The sequence below is a fragment of the Euprymna scolopes genome, chromosome 31, assembly GCF_053919585.1.
Source record: "Euprymna scolopes isolate OS-2025 chromosome 31, ASM5391958v1, whole genome shotgun sequence".
Lineage (NCBI taxonomy): Eukaryota > Metazoa > Mollusca > Cephalopoda > Sepiida > Sepiolidae > Euprymna > Euprymna scolopes.
In genome coordinates this window covers 32,610,834-32,638,327 of record NC_136512.1, presented here as the reverse complement: position 1 = coordinate 32,638,327, position 27,494 = coordinate 32,610,834, and the positions used below count along the sequence as shown (strand labels likewise).

The following is a 27,494-nucleotide window of genomic DNA, read 5'->3' as shown; positions in this document are numbered from 1 at the left end:
GTACAAAAACAATAAAAGTAAATAAAATGATTTCATTATTATTTCCGACACTTTCAAGTTTTCAAATTTCTCATTTAAATTTTATTCAAAATAAGTGTTTTCTAAAGGGTGTGACCATATTTTTACTTTAATTTAAATAGTTTATATATATAAACCAGGTAATTTTATATCCATATTAAATTGTAATTTGAACAAAATTAATATGAATTAAGTGTATATTCCTGTGATTTTTAAATGTTTAATAAAGTTGCATATGCTCTGAAAGTGTAAATCCATTTTCATTGAGCTTAATAAACCGTTGCCATTTTTAGATAGCCTTATTGAATATATACATTATAAACGTGGATTGGTTTTAAGGAAAATGCATGCGCGCACACATATATACCAGGTAAGTTTATATCCGCAGGGCATAAATTCAGAAAATTCTTACCAGGTTAATATAAAAGTGCTCAATAATAAATAGTATAGAGTAATAAGTGTAAAATTTTATATCTTTACACAAAAATGTTTAGTTTCAGAAAGTGATTTTACCTCGATCCACACAACCGTAAGATGTTGTTCCAAAGAGATCTTGGTGGTAATGACTAGGGCTATGACAACAGCATATTCTTTTTACTGTTTTTACTCTCGAGTATATATCCGACACAGACACAATTAATCAACCGAGAACCACATCCCTCTACATAAAAAAATATAAGGTATCAATAAATATATACCTGAGAATCAAAAGAAGGAAAAGAAAATGCTCTTGTTATCGCTCTAGTCATGACTCTGACTGAAACATATCTGCAAATGTGTTGCCAATAGATAAAAATATTATACATAATTTATATTAACAATGATAATGATACCTGTTACAAAATTCTGTTTTTCCACTATTTGTGTTAAACTCTGACGACACTAACTAACCACTCATCATGAATTTCGACACTTCCTTCTAGGCGTGAGTGTGGGTAAGGTGGGGGTATATTTAGTTTAATGTAGTTTTGTACGAAGGGGAACCTGTTGTAAAAATTCTAATTTTTATGGAATTTATATTTAAAACAACAAAAAGCAAAAAAAAAAAAAAACATAGATCAAATAGCTGGATGTATTTTGTCACATTTATTTTCACTGCGCCACCCTATCTTTCGTTCCTTCCCCCCCTCCCCGTCTTCAATTATCCTATCCTAACGTTAGCATAAGAATGCCACTTTACTCTCTGAAGAAAGAGATGTTCTGTGCATTTAGTCTATGGCACTGAAAATAGAACTTTCCCATCTCGCCACAAATATGCCCACACTTCTTTAGATATATCAGGTACATATTTATTTTCACCTGAAATGCATCATCATCATCAATACTTATTATTACTACATCTTATTATTATTACATTATTATTACATCTGATTATTACTATTACATTATTATTACATCTGATTATTACTATTACATTATTATTACATCTGATTATTACTATTACATTATTATTACATCTGATTATTACATTATTATTACATCTGATTATTACTATTACATTATTATTACATCTGATTATTACTATTACATTATTACATCTAATTATTACTATTACATTATTATTACATCTAATTATTATTATTACATCATTATTACATTATTATTACATCTGATTATTACTATTACATTGTTATTACATCGTATTATAACTATTACATTATTACATCATATTATAACTATTACATTATTATTACATCGTATTATAACTATTGCATTATTACATCATATTATAACTATTACATTATTACATCATATTATTACTATTACATTATTATTACAACTAATTACTACTACTCGTATAGAGATCAAGTGTTAGCCTCAGTGTAATTTAATATACTTTTTTGGTCCCTCGACAAAAGGAGGGTGGACCTGCAAATCCACCCTTGTCTGTTTGTCTGTCCGCACTTTTCTCAATAACTACGCTTTACAATTTTTTTGAATTTTGCACAAACATTAAACATATCATGTTGAGTAAAAAAAAGTAACAGAATGGATTTTCCGGGAAAACTCTGATTGCCCCCCTAGGGGTGCCTTTCAGGTTAAAATGACTAAAATCGACACTTTTGTACATATTAAAAAAAATTAATGCCTTGGGTTTTTATAAAACTTTCTGAAAAGTTATAACTAACTGATTTCTATATAATTTTGTTTGTCTATACTTCGCAATAACTCTTGGGTGTGCCCCAGGGTCTCTTTTAGGGCTAATAAAAACACTCCATTTTTGGGACTATTTTACCATATTTGTCCAAAATTTTCTGTGTATGTTTATTTAGCAGTTTTGCATGGTGCTGAACTCAAATTTAAACATGTTAAGGCCTAAAACAGCATCGTTTGTTCATTTTCACCAGGATTTGACATCCTCTGAGGGCTTTTGAGGCTAAATGGGGGGAGAGGGAGCAAATGCTGAATTTAGTCATTTTTTATGCCTCACGGGGTACCATGCATGCTTCACTTGTTTAGCAAAGAAACAGCAGACATTTATTTACAGGTACTTTCCAGAATAATGCCTTGTCTCTTGTTCAAAAGTTTTCTCATACCCCAATGTGCTGAACAAGACTCTGCTGAGTCGAACGCGTGGTTCTCTTTCTTTGTCCAGTCATGTTTAGGACGCATCTTTTCCGGTTGCTCTTGGGCCACCTATATAACCTGTCTATTTCTGTCTTGTTTCTAACCTCGACTGGTGCTACCAGATTAGGCTGTCTGAAGATATTGGTTTCCTGAGACGAAATGCACCTAACATTGATGCTTTTTGTTTTTCTACTTCCTTTTGCAAAAACTCAATCATGTTCTGCAAAACAAAAAACATACTTTTCTCCTCTTTTTCCTTCTTCTCATTTCCCCTTTCTATCTCCCCACTTCCTGACTGGTTTCCTAACTTAAACTGTACCAAAGATTAATACTGTAACCCTTTTCTCTCTCCCATTACAAAACTCATGTTCTGCAGGGAAAAAAAAACAAAAAAAAAACGATAAAACAACCAAACCAAACCAAACACTACAAACTAGCGATTGAAGATAGAAAAAAAGCTTGAAGTATAAAAACCTTCTACAAAATAACTGGATGCAACATGAATACTATTTCTAAAATAACTGGATTCGGCATTAAATAACCTGAAAAGGGTTTATATGCTGTACAACAACCAAACCAAACTCTACAAATAAATATTTAAAGATATAAAGAACTTGAAGCATAAAACCTATTTCCAAAATAACTAGATTCGGTATTAAATAACCCCAAAAAAGGGTTGATATCCCGTAAAACAACCAACCAAACCTCTAACTTCATGGGTCCACGTTTTTTCTTTTTCATTTTTATAATCTCTTTCCTTTCTCATCGTGACGTCACCACACACATGTATTTGTATTGATCCAGTAGATATCTCACTGGTGATGCAATTCTCTATCTATATAAGAGCCGGGTACGTCCAAGGATGGAGTACTGTTGCCACATCTGGGCAGGAGCTGCTAGAAAGTTCTTGTCCTGCCTTGATAGAGTTCAAAATAGATTTCATAGCCTCGTAGGGGATGTCCTTTTCTCTTCCCTGCAACCTCTTTTTCACAGAAGAGATGTTGCGAGTTTTTCTCTGCTTTATCGTTATTTTCATAGCAAGTGCTTGGATGAGCTCCAATCTATGGTTCCCCCTCGCCAAACTTTCACAAGAAACACCTGTCTAACAGAAATTACCATCAATAATTCCCCCCACTCTTTATCTGTACCTAAACCTAAACGTAGATTCCATAAGCAAAACTTCTTTCTTAGAACTGCACGCCTATGGAATTGTCTTCTGTTTTCCTGCTTTCCAGCTGATTACAATATGGTTGTCTTCAAGTCTAACGTAAACAAGTTTTTGATGAGCCGTTCCATATAAGTTAACAAATTTACCAAATTTCCATTACTAACGATTACTATATTGTCCAATTTCTACTGTACGCTCTTTAACCCTTATCCTCGAGTGGCCTCTTGACCTTGATAAGTGGTGATGCCTATGTAAAAAAAAACAAAAAAAAATACACTGGCTGTTGGTGCTGCTGCTGTCCATGCACGTCAGCGCTCTGGTAGGTTAGGAAGAAGGCCGCTTGATTTCTGCGAACTTCGATTGAAGTAAAATGGAACAAAAGTAAATAACAGATCCAATATTTCTACATTAAAAAGCACCGAAGAAATCATATTGAAACCAAGTTTGATGCTAAGACAGAGCTCTACATTGCGAGTGAAACAGTCGCATTTGCGAGTGATTTTTCAAAGTGGCGACTAGAAATAATGAAACGCTTATCTTTTGGTGATTGTATTTCTTTTGCTGACAATCTTCCAAAGCTCACAACTGAGTGAAAAATATCTTTTCAACATTTTTTTTATATATAAAACGGACAAAGTTAAATTATTTAAAAAAAAAAAAAAAGTTTAATAGAACAATATTTTTTTTTTTTTAACGAAGGCTGTTTAAAAAAATATCTGAAGAAATTAGAATGTTTATACCTTCAAGTATCAACATAAAATTTGTTGTATATTTAGAATTACACTTGTTAAGAAAAACACAGAAAAATCTTTATGATGTACATACTCGTCACAGAACGAAGATGTCATATTCTAAAAATCATGTGGGCTTGGCTAGTAAATGAAAATATTTAGTTGTCAAAGGTCAACAACTAAAGATAAGTTTTTCCGTAGAGGCCTATAAGATTTTCTTTGTCAATAAAAACAATATAAACCATTGATTTTTTTTTTTTCTTCGTTGTCGAGCTATAATGAAAAAAGTCTAGACATCAATAAACATCTCCATTTGACACCAGGAGAAGTCGATTATCACCGGCATTCATCACTATCACTCGACAGCAAAGAAAACAACTATTATTCACTGAGGAAGATCAGTCAAACCAGGACATTTTTTTTCCCTCGGTACTATGCCATTTCTGAAATGGCAATTTCACTGTTCACTGCAATATGTTGCTGGTCTTGTGCAGTCCTAGGGAGGTCCACTCTCCCAGGCTTTACCATCTCTCTTTGAGAAGGGGTCAGTTTATTGTTAATCGCCTGTGGGGCCTCTACTAGGGAATTCCGATGAGGTTTTCCAGCCAGCCAGCGTAGCCGTAGCCAAGATTGAACTCTCTACACGAGTTTGTAGTGTAATTCAAATCTTGTCGGTAGCTGAATACTTGACGCTTCGCCAGGGTTATCAAGAGTATTTTTTATTGTGACGCCATCACTAGACGAGGTGCCTACTACGGCTTAAGAGAGTCCCATTTACCCTGGAGAGAAGGATGGACGGCGCCAGTTTCTAAACTTGGTATTTTACTTTGCGGAATGAGGTTTTCAATAAACACATAATTTTGTTATATCTGTAAATTAGTGTTTCATGCTTACGCAATTATCAGTGTAGGAAGCGATAATTACCAAGTTTCCCTGCTCAGTATATAGGAGTTTGGTGCAATTTAATTTTATTATGGTACCTGTAAGCATTGAGTATGTAAGAAATGTTACGGAATTACAGATAGGTTGAGAGATGATAAACAATTTGGGTCCGAGAAGTTTAAGATGATGGAGATAGATGAGAATTCAGATGTGGAGAAAATATATCTGGATGGTAAAGCTAAGAAGCACAGGGAAGAGTTGGTGCTAATGCGATTGCAAGAGTTAGGAAGTGGATTAACTAAGTTCAAGCAACGTCTTCTGTTACTAACCAGTAGAACGTTACTGTTGTTGACCCAAGAGAAGAGTTGATCGGGTATATGCACACAGTGTGATAATGTATGGAAGTTAAATCTGGCAAACGAGGTTGGAGGACATGCGTTGCATGAAGAGAAATATGAGAACGATAGGATATGTAATGTGAATCTTAAAGACGATGTTTACTGGTAACCCCCAGGAAGATTAAATTTGGACGGTATAGGGAGATGTGTGCAGAACAGGAGACTGCGATGGTATAACCGCATTAAAAGAATAGATGAGAGTTCTTGGGTTAGTAGATGTAGAACAGTTGAGGTAGCAGGTTCATTTTACAGGACATCAAGTGAAAGGAAAACATGGAAGTGATAAAAATGAACAGGGGGCTAAATAATGACTAAAAATAACTTTTTAAGTCATTGAACGTATGGCAGCATTTAAGAGATGTTGAATATGATATGACGTTATTTGCTAACAACTTGTAATCCTCTGTGCCGAACGTTTGCACCATTGAAGATGATGATATGCGATTTATGGTGAGATTAAAGTTTGCTAATCCTTCATGACTGTTTCGTATAAGCACCCTTTGCCACCCCCCTCTCTCTCTCTTCATCCCTCCATAACCTACACCTGACAGATGACCTATGACTTCATGTACTTCACCAATCTCTCAGAAAGATAACTCGTTTTGTATTTTTTTTTTTTATCAAGAAGTCAATTATGTTTATTTTTTTTTTTTTTATTATTTGTTTTAGTTTGTAACCATTGAAATAATGTATTCTTTATTTGTTTGTGGCCGCTGAGAGCGTCCTTTTTTTTTTTTTTTTTTTGTGGCCTTTGGAAGTGTTCATTCGCTATTGGTTTGTGACCTCCAGGGGCGTCCTTTCTTTGTTGATGGCCCCTGGAAGCATTCAATTTTGTTTGTTTGTGGCCCCTATTTTTTTTTTTTTTTTTTGTGGCCCCTGGCCTTTTTGTATCCCCTGGGAGAGTCCATTTTTTTTTTTTGATTTGTGCCTTCTGGGAGCGTCCATTCTTTCTTGGTTTGAACTTTTGGATTGTTTGTTTTTTAATTTTACTTATTTGTAGAGGAGTTCATAATCACAAGCTCAAAAGCTGCATTTTCGCACAATTTCTTTCCTGATCTATATACAACAGAGAAAAACAATCTATTTTGAGTTCGTCAAAAGTTCAGCTAAAAATAACCAACTGTGAGGAAAAAATGGACTTTGTAGAAAACATTGAGTTTCGATTGAATAACAACGTTCTCGTTTTTGTCTTTTTCTGCTCTTTCGATGCCATTGTTTTGCTGATTCTGAAAATAAACCTGATTTCTGATTCTAACCTAAATAATCTGAACATGGATACACACACGTGTGTAAAACATTATTGGTGATATTAGAATTGGTTTAGATCTGAGTAAACGCGGTATTACGGTGGTTGACTATTTGAATAAGGTGAATAATATAATAATTTTATTGAAAAAAGAGGACGCATGTAAAAATTTAGGTATATATATATATATATATATATATATATATATATATATCACACACACATACAAGAGGAAAATATATAATGGTATACATAGATTTATTGATCAATTTGAAATAAAGGAATACAATACAGTGTATGGGGGTAATGAAAGCTCTTTCTACCGGGCATTTCGAATCCTAATGCTTTTTATTTTCCTCTTATGATGAGAAGCATTAGGCTTCAAAATGCCTGACATAAAGGGCTTTCATAACCCCTACATGCTGTATTGTACTCCTTTGTTTTAAATTGATCAACAAATCTATATACTCCAGTATTTTTTATGTATCTTTATCTCTACAATTATATAAATATGCAACTTTGTCTGTGTGTGTGTGAGTTCACTCCTTACAGACTCCGAAATGGCTGAACGGGTTTTCTTTAAAATTAACAGAACTTCAGTGTATAAGTCTCGGAGTGGTCTTAGTTAAGTTTTGTCTCAGAATATCTTCGGTAATTACCTATAATCGATACCGTTATTTTAATAGATCTACCATCAGTAAAAGCATTTTTTCCATGTCGTCGCTTAGCAACAATGATAGAACAATGGGCCGTGAAAATTCTACTGTGGGTAAGTTGATAGCGTGTTTTTTTTGTTTTTTTTGCATGACAATGTCTATAGGTTCAAACTACGCACATAAATTTCTTAATATTTTTTTATTAACTGCAAAGAATTTTATAAGACTTGAAAATTTACATGTTTTTTAGCAGTGCAAAAGTAAATTATGTTTTTGAACATCCATTAAACAAGCAACTAATCTTGAAGAAATTGCAAAACAGTCTACACACATATTTAGTGGAAATGTGATTCAGAGGTTCCTTATATGTCGGTTTAACAAAACATAGGCCCCCAACAGCCAAGAACAAGTAGTATGCCCGGCAGCATAAGATAAGGAATTTTTCGACACAGTTGACTAATTGTGGAACTATTTAGCGACAACGACATAAATTCTTACAACAAATAGATAGTCGATGTTGATCCCGTGGTTTCTTTTGCATACGGTTCAAGAAAGTTGTGGGTTTTGAGCTAGAAGAATAACTGCTAAGGGGACAAATCAGAGAAATTGGATTGTTGCTGACTCGTTGCATCCACTGTGTGGGGGCTACGTTGATCAGTAAGGTGTCAATATAACCGAAATTTACTACAATAATTTTAGGATTCCAAAAAAAAAAAAAGAAAAAGAAAATATTGGAATTACCAAAGATACAGATCAAAAGAAGCATTAAAAAGGCATCAAAGCAACCCCCCAGCAAGGCCGGGTAATGCTGCTAGTATATATATATATATATATATATATATATATATATATATATATATATATATATTTTCCTTTTGTATTTAAGCTCCACATGCTTTATTTTATATTAAAGTTTCCATTTAAATAATCCTTATATACTTTTTGATCCCCCTCATTCATATATATATATATATATATATACTAGCAGTATATATGTAGTGTTTAGGTGGTGTAGTAAGGACCCCTGGGGTGGGTCTAAACAACAGTAGCGAGGGTCTCAGGGTGTGTGTAGGTGGTGTAGTAAGGAACCATGGGGGGGGGGGTTAAAAGTGGTAGTAGCAGGGGGGGGGATCAAAACAACAGTAGGCAGAGGTGTTAAAAAAAAAAAAGTAGTAGTGGGCAGACCCGTAATGCGAAGGAGAAAAAAAAAAGGTTAAAAGAAAGTGACGTCTTAGCCGATGTCGTTATCCCTCAACCGGAAGTTCCGAACGTCGAAATTAAGCATAGTCAATCCAACCGATACGATGGCTTGCGAAAATGGTGATGCAAAAACCTACCCCCTCCTTGTAGAAAACTGGCTAGTTGAGGATGAAGGAATTAATGTTTTTGGCCAATATTTGTCGTCCGAGACATCAAGCTTCAAAACGATACTGATCTTGTCAGGATCTGTTGCGTCTGGCGAAAGTTTTTGGCATACATACATGCATACATACATGCACACAGACGAGTGAGATTTATATTATAGATTATACTAACAGGAGTACCCAGTGTTGCCCGGTGTTTGGAGGTGTAAAACGAAAAAAAAGTGTTAGTAGGGAGGGAGGCTCGAACCCATGATGAACACGCGAAGGCGGAAAAGAAAGTGAAAAAAAACGTGACATCTTACCGCTATGCTATGAGGCCATAGGAAGTGAAAAGCGTTCAAATTTAGAAATGTCAATCAAAAAGTTGACTTGCTAGCAGGTGCAGAAACGAACTGTTGGCTGAAGGCCAGTTCAGCTTTCTTCATTTCATTTATTTGTTTTCCCACAATGTTGGAAAAACCAAGCTCCCCCAAAAAGGGGAGAACACTCAAATGAATAGCAATTGTCTGATATGAAGGGTTTTCCTCACATTAATCAAAGTTAATTGCTTTCAAGACCTCCTGGCATGAAAGGATGCTGACAGCTTTGCTGTTGATTAGTTTCGCTTTTATACGAAAAAGCCGAACATTCACGCGACAGAACGGAATAGCGTGAATTTTGTAAAAGCTGCTCAAATAAAAGATATAGGCGATCTCTGTATGCAAATCATATTACAATCTAGGGAGTATATAAAAAGTTCTAAAATATAGTAACCCCTCCCCCCCGAGAACCCTGGTGAAGAAAAAGCCTTTGCTGAACATACAAAAAAGCATGTAGCCATTTTGCCTTTTATATATATATATAGATGATGAAACACTGAGGTCTGTAAGTATTTAAAAAAATTATGGTAATAATCTAATATATAAACGGCTATATGTTGGTCTGTCTGTCTCCATATTTTCAAACTCTATCTACTCCGAAACTAAAATTCGCAGAGTGGTGCTAAGGGCCTCAAATGATTGGATTTTTTACAAGCCGTTCTTTTATGGGTTTTTCTTTAGCCGGTTAAAATTGTTTTTAAGGGATCAGAATTGAAAAAATCCTTGTACATTTTGTACATTCATCTTAGTTTATTAAATTGAAATCAGACTAGATCTTTCAACATGATAACGATCCAAAACACACTGCGAAACTTACGCAAAATTGGTTTAATTCAAATAAAGTGAATGTTTTAAAGTGGCCTAGTCAATCTCCCGATCTCAACCCTATAGAGAATTTATGGGAAGAATTGAAATTACGTGTCCATAGAAGAAAGCCTTCAAATCTGCGAGAATTTGTGTTGAAGAATGGAATAAAATAACACAAGACACATGTAAGAAGTTTGTAGGAGATTACTCAAAACATTTGCATGCTACAGCAAATTACAGAAGTTACTCTTCTACCTAACTGGTGTTTTTACTTAATGTAAAATGTCACATCGTCTTGAAAAACAAGCATTTTCAAAGAGTACACAACCACAAGAAAATAAGGGTTATGCTACAAAATACTAGACATTATTTTGTAAATGTGTCGTAAACTTTTGTGGTGCTAATTATCGAGTTTTCTTTTCGCGTTGTGTTAAATTATTATTTTTTATTTTTCCCACTGTTCCTGTCTTAGTTTCAATACATTTTCTAAGTTTATAAAAAGTTTCATTACCATTTGGAAGCTAGAAATACAAAAACTAAGAGTTTTAAATGTGTATTGTAATTTGCGGGGCATTGTTAGGTGTGTCAGAAACTGACCTACCGAATGTGTGAAAAACTATTGAATAATTCGACTCCCTGTCTTTCCAAGTTTATAACTACTCGAAAAATGTAATTCAAACCCTAATTTTTTTCAATTAAAGGAACAAGGACCAAGGTTTCATTAAAAAAAATGAAAAACAAGCAAAACAAAAAAACGTTTTTTAAAAAAAAAGTTTTAAACTTCAGACTTTACAGGTAAATTTCTTTAAAAAAACACTTTTTTTTTGTTTTAAATTTGAATATATTATTTATTGATCTTTTATCTTCAATTTGCGATATATAAACCCGAAGCCCTGAGGCGAAGTTTGAAAATAAAATCGGCCAGCCAGAATGAGTTACTGAAAGATGTTTGAATTTATTTAAGTGAGAACCAAATTGACAGGTGCGTGCACGGAAGTCGTAGAACAATAGCTATTCAGCAAATGAGGTCAATGACCAGGTTTGTTTGTTATAAGCGAAGTAAAAAAAGAAAACAATAAGCGGGGGAGGGTGTAATCAAAACATCAAAAAAAAAAAAACTAACGTAAGGCAAACGAACGATGTTAAATGTAAAAATCGAAAAAACAAAAAAGAAATGGCTTAAATAAGCCTGTTTCGATATTAAAATTTAAAAAATCGGTAGGTACCCGGGTGTTTTTGGGTGTGTGGTCGGGGGTGGATAAGCTAAGTAAAAAAAAAAAAAAACAGAAAAATGAACGTTACGTGAAAAATGGCTTAAATAACACTGGTTCAATATTTAAATTTAAAAAATCGAAAAAAATAAAGACATCCCACACCACTATTCGAACCCAAAACGTTTAGATAATGAACCAACGCGCTAACCAACTGAGCTAACGCGACGTACATGAAATTTAATCAGTTTTTCAACTATTTAAAGTAAATCAGGTCATGACGTCATCTGACGCATGCATAGAACCGGTCGTCGTCACGAGAGGACCGTTTTTGTTGACCCCCCACCCCCACCCCCTGTCGAAAATTGTCGATTTCGGAGTGAAAAAAATGAACGTTTTCGCCAATTTTTCGATATTTTTCGAGCAAAGGATGGAGCTTCGATATGATACCGAGTTTGTGAATTTTCGTCGTGTCTGTCGAAAGTTTTTAGTGGACACACAAACACGCATACAAACATACATACACACATTTTCATTTTTATATTTATAGATAGAAGATAGACTAGTGGGGGTAGGCTCAAACCCGAAGCCTCGAGTTGAGGCAAATCGGAAAAGAAAGCCTGATAACTTACCACAACGCTAAGACGACAGAGAAGTGAGAATGGTAGAAATTAAACGGTAAAAAAAGCATGTGCTTAAACGAACATGAACGTCTACTTTTCTAAGTCAAATATCACGCCATAGAGAAATGAAATCATGTGAATTTTGTAATTTTTTAAATAAAAGTCGCTCAAATAAAAGATAGAGACGACCTCGTTTCATAAATCGGAGGTATTATAATCTAGGGAGTATATAAAAAATTGTAAAATTTAGTGACTTCAGAAAAAAGCCTTTGCCGGACATACAAAAAAATGCACACACACGAACACATATTTTCGCTTTTATATAATAGATATATACCTTATTTAGAATTTAGTTGAGATTGTGTAATGGGGTGGATGTTACAAACCAAGTTTTCTTTTGTTTCGTTTGTTTTATTGATTCATACAATAATATAGTAATTGACATGATAAGTGTTCACTAATGAGCCAGAACACTGGGGTTCAATCCTCAGTTGAGTCATACCAAAGACGTTTTAAAAAATAGTACTTGGTACCCTCTTGCTAAGCACTCAAAGATTGTTTTATTGTCCACAGTCCTTCGAAAAAGTGGTAAAAAATCAAATATATAATAAATAAATGTTATCAAAGGCAAGATAAGTTACTCTTCTACCTAACTGGTGTTTTTACTTCATGTAAAATGTTACATCGGCTTGAAAAACAAGCATTTTCAAAGAGTACGCAACCACAAGAAAATATGGCCATATAACAAATGCATTGTGGCCACTTTTTCTTATGGTCGCGTAGCTTTTAGACTTGCTTGTTTTTCAAGCCAATTAAACATTTTACATTTTAGTAAAAACACTAAAAACCTAGAGTAACTTATCTAGCCTTTGGTAACATTTATTTGTTATATATTTGATTTTTTTAATACTTTTTCAAAGGACTGTGGACAGGAAAACATACCCCACTCAGCATTATAAAGGAAGAATCAAGGGCAAGTGTAGTAATCCTGAAAATGGAGTAGCATTCTCTCCGAACTCTTTGTGTAGCAGCTAATAAAAAAGGAGCCTTCTGGTCGCCCTCGTCTATAGTCATCCCCTTAGCTTATTTTGATATGGGTTTTTTTTTACCATTGTCGTTTTCTTTTCTTTGGAGAATTTTAAAACACTGACAGCAAACACTCGTCCAGCTACAACCATTGTAAATAGTTTTTCTTTTAATCTTCCTCTGTCTACCTAAAACTAAACGGGGCTTCCATTTACAAAGTTTCTTTTCAAGCACTTCTGATTTATGGAATATAATACCATAGGACTACTTCTCATCTAATTACAAGATGGCATTTTCAAGCCTAATGTTAACAAATTCTTGGTGACCTGTCTATTCTGACCTTTGTATTTACTGTTTCTAATCCTCTGAAAGTGTTGTTCGTCTCTAACCGACAAACATCAACTTTTATCCTCAAATGAACTTTGCGTATTGATAAGTGGGGATACATTAGTAAAAGAAAAATTATAGGACAACGTAGATAAAACCTGTGTAGGTAGGTAGGTTGGATATAGCAATGGATTTTAAAATACATATTGAAATTCATAAAATAAAGAATATGACAATTCTGCCAGGAAATGTTTTTTTCAGAATTTTATTTTTAGCAAATGCATTCTACTTTGGTAGCGGTATTAAATAACCCCATTTCCTGCTCTTGTGATCCACACTGGAGTCGAGTCAATAATGGAGACTGCACTCCGGGAACTTGTAGATCAGTTCAGCACTCCACTTCAAACAGAACCTCGATCGATCAGATTCGGAAGGATACTTATGTTGCTTCCTTTTGTGGAGTTATCTCCCGTGGCGTGTATATGGGTGTATGCGTGCAGACGGTTCAATCACTCATTACCATTATCACTGTCCGTCTTAATCGCTTTATGTTTCATCGTCATGACTAAAAAATAGAAGCCAATTGTTAAAATCTCTGCGTCTATGCATTATTTTCTTCGGACAAAGTCCAGATATTGATTTTTTTTTTTTTTTTTTTTCTTTTGTATCTTCTGTATACATGACATGATGTACGGTACTATCACGTTGGCACACTGGTTCTTGTCAGATCACCGAAGTTAAGCAATGATGAGCCTGGTCAGTACCAAATGAGTGATTATTTGGGAAAGCTAGGTACTGTATGTACCTTGCTGAGTCGTAGAAATTTCCAGGTTGGTATCTGTTGGCGCGTTTAACTCATACAGGACGTAAAGCAACAGGAAACTGTATTCCTGAGATTACCTGGGCTCTACAATTTGGAGAGCCGTAGTCACCCGACACTGTTAAAACAGCAAGGTCACTGCATGCATGCATGACAACCACTGATTGTCATGGCCGATAACACCCTTCCTGAAGTAGAATTACATAAAAGATACTGCCAAGTTTGCTGCAAAGAAGAGCAGCCTTCTCTACCAGACTTGAAAACTTCTAACCTCTGCCACTATCTTATATTTCTATAATGTCCCCCATCTGCTTGTGCATTGAATATTGTTGCCTAATCTGAGCTGGTGTACCAACCACTAGTTTTTTTATTTCTTGAAACAGAGGTATATAAAAAAAACAATTTCTAACCTAATAGATCCCAATTCATTGAGTATATAGTAAAGAATTGTCATCGCAGACATATATACACACACACACACACATTCTCTCTTTCATAGATATTACATTGAATAATGTAAATAATGAATAATTTCAGTATAAATTCTTTTCTTTTTAATGTAATTTTTTCAAGTAAATAATAAATGAATTTTAGTCTTTAAAATCTATGAAACTGAAATGTTTTTGAGAGAATGTTGTTTTACAGAAGCAACACAACTTTTCCGTTTGGATTCTTTTTTCTTTTCTTTTCTTTTTTTAATTAATGTAGAATAAGTTCAGTTTCAGAATAAGCCGTGTTCCTTATTTTTCTCTTTATCAATGCAAGTTTTTAAATTTTTGAAATGTTTCTGTAAAACATTCTCATTATTGACAGTCTGTTCAACAGATCTTGATTGCTTCTACCTTAGTTGTGACGTCATTTTTCAGTGACTAGGCCTCCTTCTGTTTACAAGGGTCACAACTCTTTTCACTTCCTATTTCACCAAATAAGATCACATGACCAATGCATTCAAGAAGATGGCAGGTCTCACTAATGACAACAAATGTAGATTCTGCCACTCGGAATTGGAAAGTGTGAGTCATCTAGCATCAAGTTGCAAGGGTCTTTTAAGGCGTGGCTACTATGAGACATGATGGAGTATGTAAGTACATCCACTGGACCATCTGTAAAAAATTAAACATCCAGTGTAGCAGCAAATCCTGGGAACATCATCCTGAAAGAACAGTTGGAAATGACTTATACACCATACATTACGACCATGTAATCCCTACAGCCACCTACCTTGAAAATGCTACTGTGAAACCTGACATAGTTATATGGAATAAGTCAGAGAGAGTTGCAACCTTGGTTGAAGTGAGTGTTCCTAATGATGGAGGTCTGAACAGAGCTGAAAGGGAGAAACAGGCCAAATATCAAGGTCTCATGTATGATATGAAAAGAAACTGGAATCTTAGAGAGATATCAATCATACCAGTTATTATAGGTGCCACAGGGATTATGAAGAATAACCTGAAGTCCTACCTAACTAATATTCCTGGTAAACCAAGTGCAAAAGAGATCTAAATAATTGCACTTAAAGGAACCACAGGATACTAAAAAGAGCTCTCGGTTGGTTTCAATAAAAAGCAGGGCAATGTTGGCAGATGGTTTGGCTGTCCCATACCCAGCGTTAAGATCTTCAAAGGAAGAAAATTTAAAAAAAAAATAAAAATAAAAAAATAAAAAAATAAAAACACAAGGTGTTGAATATCTATTCTGGTAGCTGTTTACATTCAGGCCAGCCACCGAATGTCGGACAAATTCCACTTAATAACTTTAGACAACTGTTTTCTTCACAAGAGTGTAACAAAATTTATGGAGAGATGGACAATAAAAATAATAATTAAAGCGTTATGCTATTCATACGTTGGCAGTGGCATCGTCCATTATGTGCAAATAATGACTGCCAACAATACTGGTCAATCACTGGAATTGTTACATTTTCATTTTTTTTTAAATATTTTAGCCTGATTTAAACCAATCAGAAGCTTCTTATTGCCCCCCCCCCCGACACCCAATCTTATTTTATTCCTCAACAACTCTGCTTTCATTCAAGATTTGGTTTAGAAATGTACATATTAATACTTATTAACTAACTATTGTCTTGTAGATACATTGTTGACAAAATGGATAATGTCACAATTTGTGATCCATTTTTTTTTTTTTTTTTTTTTTACTATTGGGGATTTTAGCAGAGAAGCCAAATAAAGAAAGAAAGGGTCAAAAATTCAAATATACAATATAAATAATTATTGTCATAGCCAATAAGTTACTATTTTGTAACTACTTGGCTCGTTTTTTTTTTGTTTTTTTTTTTTAACGTAGTTTCAAATGCTTTTTTTTTATTCTCAAATATTCAGTTTTTACAATCGGTTTTACAAACAAGATGGCGGCAGGTTGGTTTCCCATGAAGAACAGCGCCATCTTGTTTGCAAAACCACTTTTAAAAAACAAATATTTGAGATAAAAAAAAAGCATCTAAAACTACTTTAAAACACCAAGAAAATAAGCCAGATATGTACTAAAGTAACTTTTATTAACTATGCTAACATTTATTTATTGTACGTTTTGATTTTTTTTTCCTCTCCCTTTAGTTGTTTGTTAGCTTCTCTGCTAAATCCCCTTACTGTTTGTTCATCACTTATCAAGGTTGAGATTGATGAGATAATTGTCAGTTGAAAGATGAAGAACACTGTGGGAGTATTAGAATAAATCAGTGGAATGAATTAAGTTTTTATTATTCAGGAGGATGGATATTTGTAAAAAATTGGATATTGCTATTTATCTTTCATTAAACACTAGCAGAACGGTAAGGTTCCACAAGGAATCACTCCACCATAACTAGTCCAAGCTTTGGTTCCAAAAATCTGGGGCAAAGTAAAAAAAAAAAAAAAGGAGGGGGGGGGGGGGTAATTTATTAAAATGACATTTACTTGCTTGTGTTTTTTTAATAACAGAAGCAAGTAAATGTCACTATTATAGATTATTATAGACTATTATTCTCATCTTAGGTGTTTTTAGCACAATGTTTCGACCGCTGCAACCTGCGACCTTCTTCAGGTGTTGAAAACCTGCTTCTTTTTCTCTAATAAGGAAAAGAGGGTTGGCTCTGCATTACAAGAAATACTCCAAAGTAGCTGAAATTTTGGAAATATTTATTAATTGATATCTTAATACCTATTGTTAAAATTTCACTAAAATCAAAGGTATCTGGATTTTCACAAAGGGCTTCCATCTCCTTTTTACTCCCTTTTGCATAAAACTAAATATAACCCACATTTTGACAGAATATGCCTAACATTCACACTCCTAAATTCATAACGATCAGTTAATTATTTTAGAAGGGAATCCTGTATATACAAATGCTCTGCTGAGCTAGCCCAAGTTTACTCCAAAATCTCTATTATAAATGCCTTGCCGAATGTTGCTTCCTTGTATATAATAATACTAAACTTCATATCCAGAATTCTTATTTCAATTTTGATCAAAGATTTTACTTCTAGAGTAGAAAATGTCTAAAATTTAAGCTTCAGGGGATCTTGCTTAAATTGCGTCTCCTGACTATGGATCATGGAACTGGAAAATTGCTTCCGTGATACTAGTTTTCAAGAACCCTGGTCAAAGAACTGTCTTGTAAAATTATCGTTCCATAATTCTCCTTTTGTATAATGTTAATTTACCATTCTTCACTCGTGAACCATTTCCTTCGATTCCTTAACAATTGAATTGATGTTACAATCTGGGAGAATTCATCCATATTCATTCCGTGTCACCAGAAGACTTCAGTTTGGTCAGATCAAAGCTCTTACTATTTGCTTACTTTCCAATACATAAGATGCAACATAAGTCTAACGTAAACAAGTTTTTGATGAGCCGTTTTTTTTTGTTTTTTTTTACACAGTGATCACCACTTATCAAGACCCGGAGGCCACTCAGGGATAAGGGTTATTCCAAGTACATTCCATACAAGTTAACAAATTTACCAAATTTCCATTACTAACGATTATTATATTGTCCAATTTCTACTGTACACTCTTTAACTCTTATCCTCGAGTGGCCTCTTGGCCTTGACAAGTGGTGATGCCTATGTAAAAAAAAAGGGGGGGGGGTGGATGGAATTTGACAACTTCTATTTTTCAGTCATGACGATGGAACATAAAGCAGTTATATAGTTAGGACTCCTATACTCCTATACTCCGCTATATAGTCTTCGTTTTCATATCCGTGCAGAATACATGAATGCGGAAATGAAGTGCGCATAGCTACTAAAAGACAATCATACTATAATGTGAACATTGGTTAAAAACAAAGAAAATATAGTAAACATCTACGATATTAAATCAGGGTAGTAGTGAATTTAGGAGGGGCATTATTATTATTATTATTATTATTACACTCACTAGGAGTTGTCCCACAGGCCATCATCTTGGACAGTGATAGTGGGAACGAGTGATTGAACCGTCTCCACGCATGCACCCACACACACGCCACGGGAGATAACTCCACAAAAGGAAGCAACATAAGTATCCTTCCGAATCTGATCGACCGACGTCCTGTTTGAAGTGGAGTGCTGAACTGATCTACAAGTTCCTGGAACGCAGTCTCGATTTATATTAAATTATATATGTATAAATTACTCGGTGGGGGGGGGGTTTGTTCGGGTGTAAAAATGTTATTTTAATTTGCCCAGATTTTTTATATATTATTATAGAGTCGTGATTTCAAAATTTAAAAAAAAAAAAAGTGTCTGGGTACCATCAGCTAGAATCGAAACCGAAACTGTAGCATTCCAAGCTGGTGACGTTACCACTGTATCAACATGACATGCATATAAACTGATTAAAAATTAAAAAATAAACTAAGATGAATGTACAAAATGTACAACGATTTTTTTTTTTTCAATTTTGTCCCCTTAAAAACAATTTTAACCGGCTAAAGACCCATGAAAGAATGGCCTGTAAAAAATGCAATCATTTGAGACCCCTAATGCCGCTCTGCGACTTTTAGTTTCAGAGTAGTTTAATTTCTTTAACTTTTTTTTTTTTACCGCCAATTTATAATATTTTGAGGTGTCGTTTCTAAGAATCATCAGTGTGGCCAAGCCTTGAAGATTTGAAATGGGGGACCGCAGTGATTGGTATCCAGCACTACCAACTGAGCTACAAAGCTAGTTATAGTGATATATGCACACACACACACACACACATATATATATATATATATATATATATATATATATATGTATGTATGTATATATATATATATATATATATATATATATATATATATGTATATGCACACACACACACACGTTTGTATATTTGGACCACATTTTTTCCTGCATGTTTGATTAAAAAGACGCGAAAGTTTCAGTTTTTGTTCTTAATCGACTTTTGTAATAAATTCATCAGTTTTAATTTTGTAAACTTGTGATGGGAGTCGGAAATTTTTTGAAAATACGGCGAGTTCTTCACAATGCAGCATATTAGATCGTTGGTCTGCTGACTTGAAAACTTGAATAAGAAAAAGAGCAGTAACTTTCACTTCTGTTTAATCAAATATACAACAAATATTATAGAATGAATTAATAATGTGTAGATCATAGTATAAATGAATAATGTGTTGGTTATAGTGCAGGGCTCTACATTGCGAGTGAAACGGTCGCATTTGCGAGTAATTTTTCAAAGTGGCGACTAGAAATAATGAAACGCTTATCTTTTGGCGATTGTATTTCTTTCACTGACAATCTTCCAAAGCTCACTATTGAGTGAAAAATATCTTTTCAACATTTTTTTTTTTTTTAATAAAACGAACAAAGTTAAATTATTTAAACAATAAAAGTTTAATAAAACAATATACACTTTTTTTTTAACAAAAGCTGTTAAAAACATCTGAGGAAATTCAAATGTTTATACCTTCAGGTATCAGCATAAAATTTGTTGTATATTTAAAATTACACTTATTAAAAAAAGTTTTTAAAACATACAAAACTCTTTATGATGCATATACTCGTCACAGAATGAAGATGTCATATTCTAAAAATCATGTGGGTTTGGCTAGTAACTTTTCTATTTGGCTAGTAAACGAAGATATTTGTCAAAGGTCAACTAAAGATAAATGTGTCCATAGAGCCCTGTGGTACAAATGAATGTGTGAATTATAGTCCTGAAGATATCTCTAGTGTGTACTTCAGTATAATTTACTAATCCACAGGTGTTGACACAATTAAATAATCACTCTAAGATGAGGAATTCTGTTCTCAATCGTGTGATGAATCTCCCCAAAGGAAGAGTATGCTATCATATTTTTCCATTTTATTTAGAGATGAAACTCTAGTCTCAAGCTGAAGCATGGGAGACTGAAAGACGAAGCTATTTAAAGATACGCAAGGACAACACATGTCGAAATGTTTTTCTCATTAAAAACTATAAAAGAACAAATTCCAGAGATTGTTTCGAAGAATCACATGATTCCCCCTGTACAATCTAAAGTCCGGTAGACTTTTTAATTTGGTAAATATATTCAGGACAAAAATATTTAATCTTAAAACTTTACACTTTTTTTATTGTTTTTATTAATGACTGGAAATTCTCCATTGTTTGGTTACGAAAAAAAAAAAAAAATGAAACAATATCCAAAGGTTTTGCTGTTATAACTTGAAAACAAAAAAAACAACAACATTTTTGTATCATAAGGGGTGCGAGTTCCATTATAGAAACGTTGATTTAATTTGAATAAAATAAAATATGCATCAAGTGCGCTTGAAAGCCAAATCACAACGTAATATTAGGAAATTAAACAAATATTTCGCACAGTTCCAAATACAACCGCTGAGATACAACGTGCGGCTCTTTACAAACAGACTTTTCTTTCTCCAACTTTACAACATGGCAAGAAAGAAGAAAGAAAAAGAAAGAAAGAAAACATACTGAGGATGGAGTTTGGCCCCGAAATATATTTGTTTATAAATTTCAAACAAATAAAATATTTGTTCCTTTTCCTATTATTACGTTGTGATTTGGCTTTCAAGCGCACTTGATGCGTATTTTATTTTATTTTTGTATCATTTTGAATTTTTTCTTTTCTTTTTTTTTTTCGCTTTAAAATTTATTTTGTAAATAGTTGAATTTATTTTGTACGGTGAAATTAATTTCTATATTTAAACAAACTCGTCATCATCAGGTGTATAACAGAATAAGCGCTTTCCTTTTTATTTGATTTAAAAACTATTCGGTGTTGCCTAGGAGCATTGGTAAAATAATTTTTAATAAAGCGTAACTTTCCCTTCTCTTGCTCTCCCTCTATTGCTCTCTCTCCCTCTATCTCCCTCTATCGCTCTCTCCCTCCTTCTCTCTCTTTTTCTATTGCCTTCTTCCTCTCTATTTTCCTCTATCTCTCTCTATCTCTCTCTCTATGGCTCTTTCCCTATATATATATGTATATATCCCTCTCTATTGCTCTCTCTCTCTCTATCTATTGCTCTCTCTCCCTCTTTCTCTATTGCTCTCTCACACTTTCTCTATTGCTCTCTCCCTCTATCTCTCCCGCCTTCTCTCTCCCTCTATCTCTATCTTTTTCTATTGCTTTCTCCCTCTCTATCTCTCTCGCGCTATCTCTATCTCTATGGCTATCTCTCTCTATTGCTCTTTCCCACTCTCTCTCTTTCTCTCTCTCTCGATTGCTCTCTCTCTCGATTGCTCTCTCTCTATTGCTCTCTCCCTTTATCTCTCTCTATTGCTCTCTCCCTTTATCTTTCTCTATTGCTCTCTCCCTTTATCTTTCTCTATTGCTCTCACCCTTTATCTCTCTCTATTGCTCTCACCCTCTATCTCTCTCTATCTCTCTCTCACCCTCTATCTATCTCTCTCTCTCTCACCCTCTATCTTGCTCTCACCTTCTATCTCTCTCTCTATTGCTCTCACCCTCTATCTCTCTCTCTATTGCTCTCGCTGTTTCTCTCTCTCTATTGCTCTCTTTCTCTCTCCCCCCCTCTCTCTGTCTCTTGCTCTCTCCCTTTAGATAAAGAGATAGAATGATTAAACGATATTTGGAAAGATTGAGAACTATAATTCCCAAGATGACTCAACAGATATTTGTCTACATTGGACTTGAAAACGACTGTTGTAATCTGTAGGGAAACATTTCTGCTGTAACATGTTCCACAGGTGGAAACTGCTTGGAAAAAAAATATTTGCCCATAGAAGCTCCATTTGATTTTTAGGTATATAGAGAAAGAAAGGAGTTCTCTTTGCAGTTGTTGGTTTGTCATATTTCTTTTTAATGAAAATCGCTCCAGACAAAGCATAAATCCACTTGATGTAAAGAGCTGAAAAAAAAATCATTACTTCAAGGTCAAAAACTAACTATCAAGAAATATGGCATAAGGAAGGGTTTCTGTGTCAGTCTATTTATGTTATACTTAATAATAGTTAATTTTTTACCTTGAAGTTTGTTTGTCTTTACATCAAGTGGATTTATGCCTTGTCTGGAAGAATTGCTGCTTTCTGGGTCAGAATCTATTTGTCAGAAACATCACTAATGGAATGTGATAACTAAAGGACAAAATAAAGGAGGTAAGATTATTTGGATTCTTCGGACTACTCTTCTCATTGTAAGTACCATTTTAACAATGTTTCAGTCGATGTAACCGCCACAAGGACTCATGGTGCAGTGGTTAGAATACTCAGAAAATCAATTGTAAAAATGATATTCTCCTGAAGTTTCAAGGTTCAATTCTGAGTATGGACGACCGAAAAATATAATTGCAAATTACTTAGGACCTCTATCCAGTCGTGGCTGATGGAATAAGAAGTAAATAAAGGATTCTGTTCAAAGTTCTGTTCAGATTCTCTAGTTTGACAGAAACGTTCCAGACTTTAACAAGACACACCTGAAGAAGATCAGAGGTTACATTGACCGAAACATTATGAAAATGACACTCAAGATGAGAACATTAGTCTAATGAATCCAAATAATACGAATAACTAATCCTCATCTAAAAAATTCAGAAACGTAAAGAAAAGCGAAAGTTACGGGGCCGCTGAAAGTAAACCCAAGGTCAACTTTCTACTCTCCTTAAGTTTGAAATAGAATTTTCTTTGCTCTGTTGTGTAAAATTAAGAAATGAGCACGGTTAGGTTAACATTGCTAGTATGGAACTAGGTACTTGTACAGTTTAATCAAGACATTAAAAAAATAAAAATATCGAAAAAAAAGTTTGTATTGTATGTATCCGTTATGGAATGAAGTTCTCCGAAAAAAATTTCATCATGTAATTTTTTTTGTTGTTTTTTTTTATTGTTTTTTTTTTTGTTTTTTTTTTGTTTTTTTACCGCGAAAAAACAATTTATTATGATACCGGGCAAAAGGTTTCATTTATAGAAAGAAAAGCTAGTATTAAAGATGGGGAGGGCGTGTTGGCGCTTTAACTGAGTTATCTCCCCGTGGCATGTTCATAAAAATTCAAGATGGCTACCTTCAATCTGCTGTCATAAAAACCTTTTTTCCCTTGTAAAACAAAACAAAAAAACTACTCGATCAAATTAAGTGAATTTTTTTTTTCTTTTTTTTTTTCGGAGATCTTCAGTCCAAAACGGATACATATAATATGACCTATTTTTGATATTTTCATTTTTTAATGTCTTGACTAAACTGTACAAGTACCTGGAATTAAAAACAATGTATTAGTTGGTACGACCAAGTCCACAGCAATTCTTTTTTGCCGGCGTTTGAGAACTAATCTGCCGCAGTCACACATCTGCCATTTACCTATCTGCGATTCTCGTACAGGAAGGAATGAATGAGAGTGGTGAGTATGTTAAACGACACAAGATGGAATGTACACGCAGATGATGGTGGGTGGTTGCTATGGCATCTGTTGGAGGTGGGGATGATGCCACTTAGTATGCACCAATCGTAGTGCAGTAAAAACAATGGCAGTAGCCGCACTTGAAAAGAACCCAATTAACTGACAATCGTTTCCAACGCCGACAACAGCTGATATAGATTTGATTACAAACAGAAATTGTCTTCACGTTCGGCTATTATGAAAGATTCCGATATTTTAGATATCAAAGATTTTACAAGCATATGAATAAGTTTATCTACTTATGCTAGAAGAGCCCAAACATTTAGCATTTAGAAGTGGAGTTATGCTCTGACTGTCTAATGGGTTGATCTGTCATGCTCAACTTTGAAATGGTATTTTCTTTGGTCTGTCATGCTCAACTTTGAAAATGCATATTCTTTGGTCTGTCATCCTCAACTTTGAAAATGCATTTTCTTTGGTCTGTCATGCTCAACTTTGAAAATGCATTTTCTTTGGTCTGTTATGCTCAACTTTGAAAATGCATTTTCTTTGGTCTGTCATGCTCAACTTTGAAATGGCATTTCTTTGGTCTGTCATGCTCAACTTTGAAATGGCATTTCTTTGGTCTGTCATACTCAACTTTGAAATGGCATTTCTTTGGTTTGTCATGTATTAGTTTAAAATGGCATTTTCTTTGGTCTGTCATGCTCAACTTTGAAATGGTATTTTCTTTGGTCTGTCATGCATTAGTTTGAAATGGTATTTTCTTTGGTCTGTCATGCATTAGTTTGAAATAGCATTTTCTATGGTCTGTACTGCTAAATTTTCAAAGAGCATTTTCTTTAGTTTGTCATGCATCAGTTTAAATTGGCATTTTCTTTGGTCTGTCATGTATAAGATTGAAATGGCATTTTTTCCCGTCATGCATCAGTTGAAATTGGCATTTTCTTTGATTTGTCAAACATCAGTTGTTTTTAGGTTTGTCATGCTTCTTAGTTGCTCATTTTTGACCATGTTTTAACAATTTGTCAGTCTTTGTCTATCATGCTTAAGTTTAAAATAGGATTTTTTTGTCAGTCTGTTGCATATCAATTTCAAAATTATTTTTTTGGGGAGAGGGGGTGTTGTGAAGCTTATTTGACAATTGAAATGCTAATTTCCTTCATATTTTTAAGTCACAAAGTAATTTACTCCCGCCCCTCCTCCAAAAAAAAAATTAACAAAATTTTTTGCAAATAAACTGAAATGCATTGTGGTGTATTTAATTTGATAAACTATCTATTTTTTTTTTTTATGATTTTGTAAAATTTTATTCCATTTAAACCATTGTGTTCTTTTATTTCAACTTATTTTATCCTTGTTGCCAGTGTTGTGGTCTTGTCAGGGTCTGGAAAAAAAACATAACTCGGTAATTAGTGTTAACAAAATATATTTAACAAAAAAGCAAATACAAATGAATAGTGTGGCTGTACATCTGTCCAATTGCCACAAGTGCAAGACTCTAGCATATTTCATATGGTAACACTAAGAGTCATATCCTCCTGGTCTTTATAATAAGTGGAAGAGTTCATTATTATTTGTAGGGTTGGCACACCACAAGAACAAACTACAAAGGTGAAAAGCATGGTTAACTGTCTTCCGTTTGCCTGCTTTTCAGGTGACTACAATATGGTTGTCTTCAAGTCCAACATAAACAAGTTCTTGATGAGCCGTTCCACTTAAGTTTTAAAAAAATTTACCAAATTTCCATTACTAACGATTACTATATTGTCTAATTGACTACTCTTTACCTCTTATCCTCGAGTGGCCTCTGGACCTTGATAAGTGGTGATGTCTATGTAAAAAAAAAAAAAAAAAAAATGTTGTGATCTCAGAAGGGGCAAGAAGAAAGACAAAACTTGGTAATTATTGGAAACAAAATATATTGAACAAAAAAGCAAATAAAAAAAAAAGAGTGGATATACATCAGTCCGACTGCCACAAGTGTAAGACGTATTCTCCTGGCTTTTATAGTGAGTGGAAAAGTTCATTATTATCTGTAAGGTTACACATCACAATACATATGCATTCAAAAATATTCTTTTCTTCGTCCATTCAAAAATGTTTTCTGACTTGTTTTTTTTTTTTTTTTTTTTTTTTTTTTTTTTTACAGGTAACTTTGTACCGGAAAATGCCTCTTCGTTCGTTATCACGGTTATGGGGGAAAGTGAATCAGTTGGATTTGCCCGTCTTCTTGCGGATTCCAGTCTTTAAGGTTTACATTTGGGTGTTTGGTTGTAAACTCGAGGAGGCCGAAGAGGAAGACTTGAAAACTTACAAAAATTTAGGAGAATTTTTTCGAAGGACTCTAAAACCTCAAGTTCGACCGATTGATGAACTAAATTCTCTGGTAAGTTAAATGGCAAATATATTATGAGTCTGTCTATTTGGACTCTACCTCTATCCTTCCAATGTAACCCTGGCCAAATACAAAAAGAATTTATTCTTTAAGGATTTCCATTTATTTTCACTTTTATCCTTTTTAATCCAAGGAAAAAAAAAATCTCTAACTTTTTTTTTTTTTTTCTGAGGAACATAGAAAATTGTCTCTCAAGTGTTTTTGCATTTTTCCACCATTCAATGAAACATATGTAAGACACAATAAAATATTATGAATGAAAAAATATACATATTTGACTTTGGAATGTTCACTACTAATATTTATATGCTCTGAAAGTGTAAATGTGTTTTCATTGAGCTTAATTAATTGTGCCAATTGAAAAAAAAATATATATCACATATCTTTTTATAAATAAAAGTGTATATATATATATATATGTTTAACTACAACAGAACACCGACCAATAAAATTTGGGTTTTTTTTTTATGTTTCCGGGGTCGCTGACAACGAATCTGATATTCAAACCTGTCGCAAATTTACCGTTTGCATGGTATTAACCCCTGAACCCTCGCACTATTTTGTGCCAACTCACCGCCATCATTTATGCTATTCTTACATGATGGCAGGGGCAGGGCAGGGGTGGACACCACCCGTCCCCCCTGCCCTTACCTTCCACCCCCCCCCCCCAATGTAAATAGAATTTTTGTGAAAAATTAAACAGTTCTTCTGTTTGGTGTATGTCGGTGCGTTACTTACGGAAAAATGGTAAATTAAACCGCAGAAGCACCTGTTAAATGTTATACAAGTTTTATAATTAAATAAATAAAAAAAACGAAAAATAAAAATGCTTTTGTGGACCGTTTGTGAAAACTTAATTTTTTAGATCAATTTTTTTAATTGATCTAAAAAATTAAGTTTTCACGAATGGCCTACAGAAGCATTTTTATTTTTCGCATCAAAAACTGCGTAACACAGAAAAATGAACCACATTTTGTTTTTGAAAACTTTCTTATTTTAAATGTCTGCTAAAAAATTCTTCCGCGATGTGACAAGTCACCTTACTACGCGCATCCATGCGTGAACGCATCATGTAAGAATAGCATAAACGATGGCAGTGAGTTGG

The 27,494-nt window shown here is 34.0% G+C and overlaps 1 protein-coding gene across 1 annotated transcript in view; it reads left to right on the top strand.

The window, feature by feature from the left end:
* LOC145255678 (uncharacterized) overlaps positions 1-27,494 on the top strand; it is a 113,238-nt gene that overhangs the window by 38,446 nt on the left and 47,298 nt on the right. Inside the window, exon 2 of the mRNA XM_080114245.1 lies at positions 26,144-26,380. Coding sequence (XP_079970371.1) covers positions 26,144-26,380 — 237 coding nt within the window. The remainder of the gene's footprint in view (positions 1-26,143; positions 26,381-27,494) is intronic.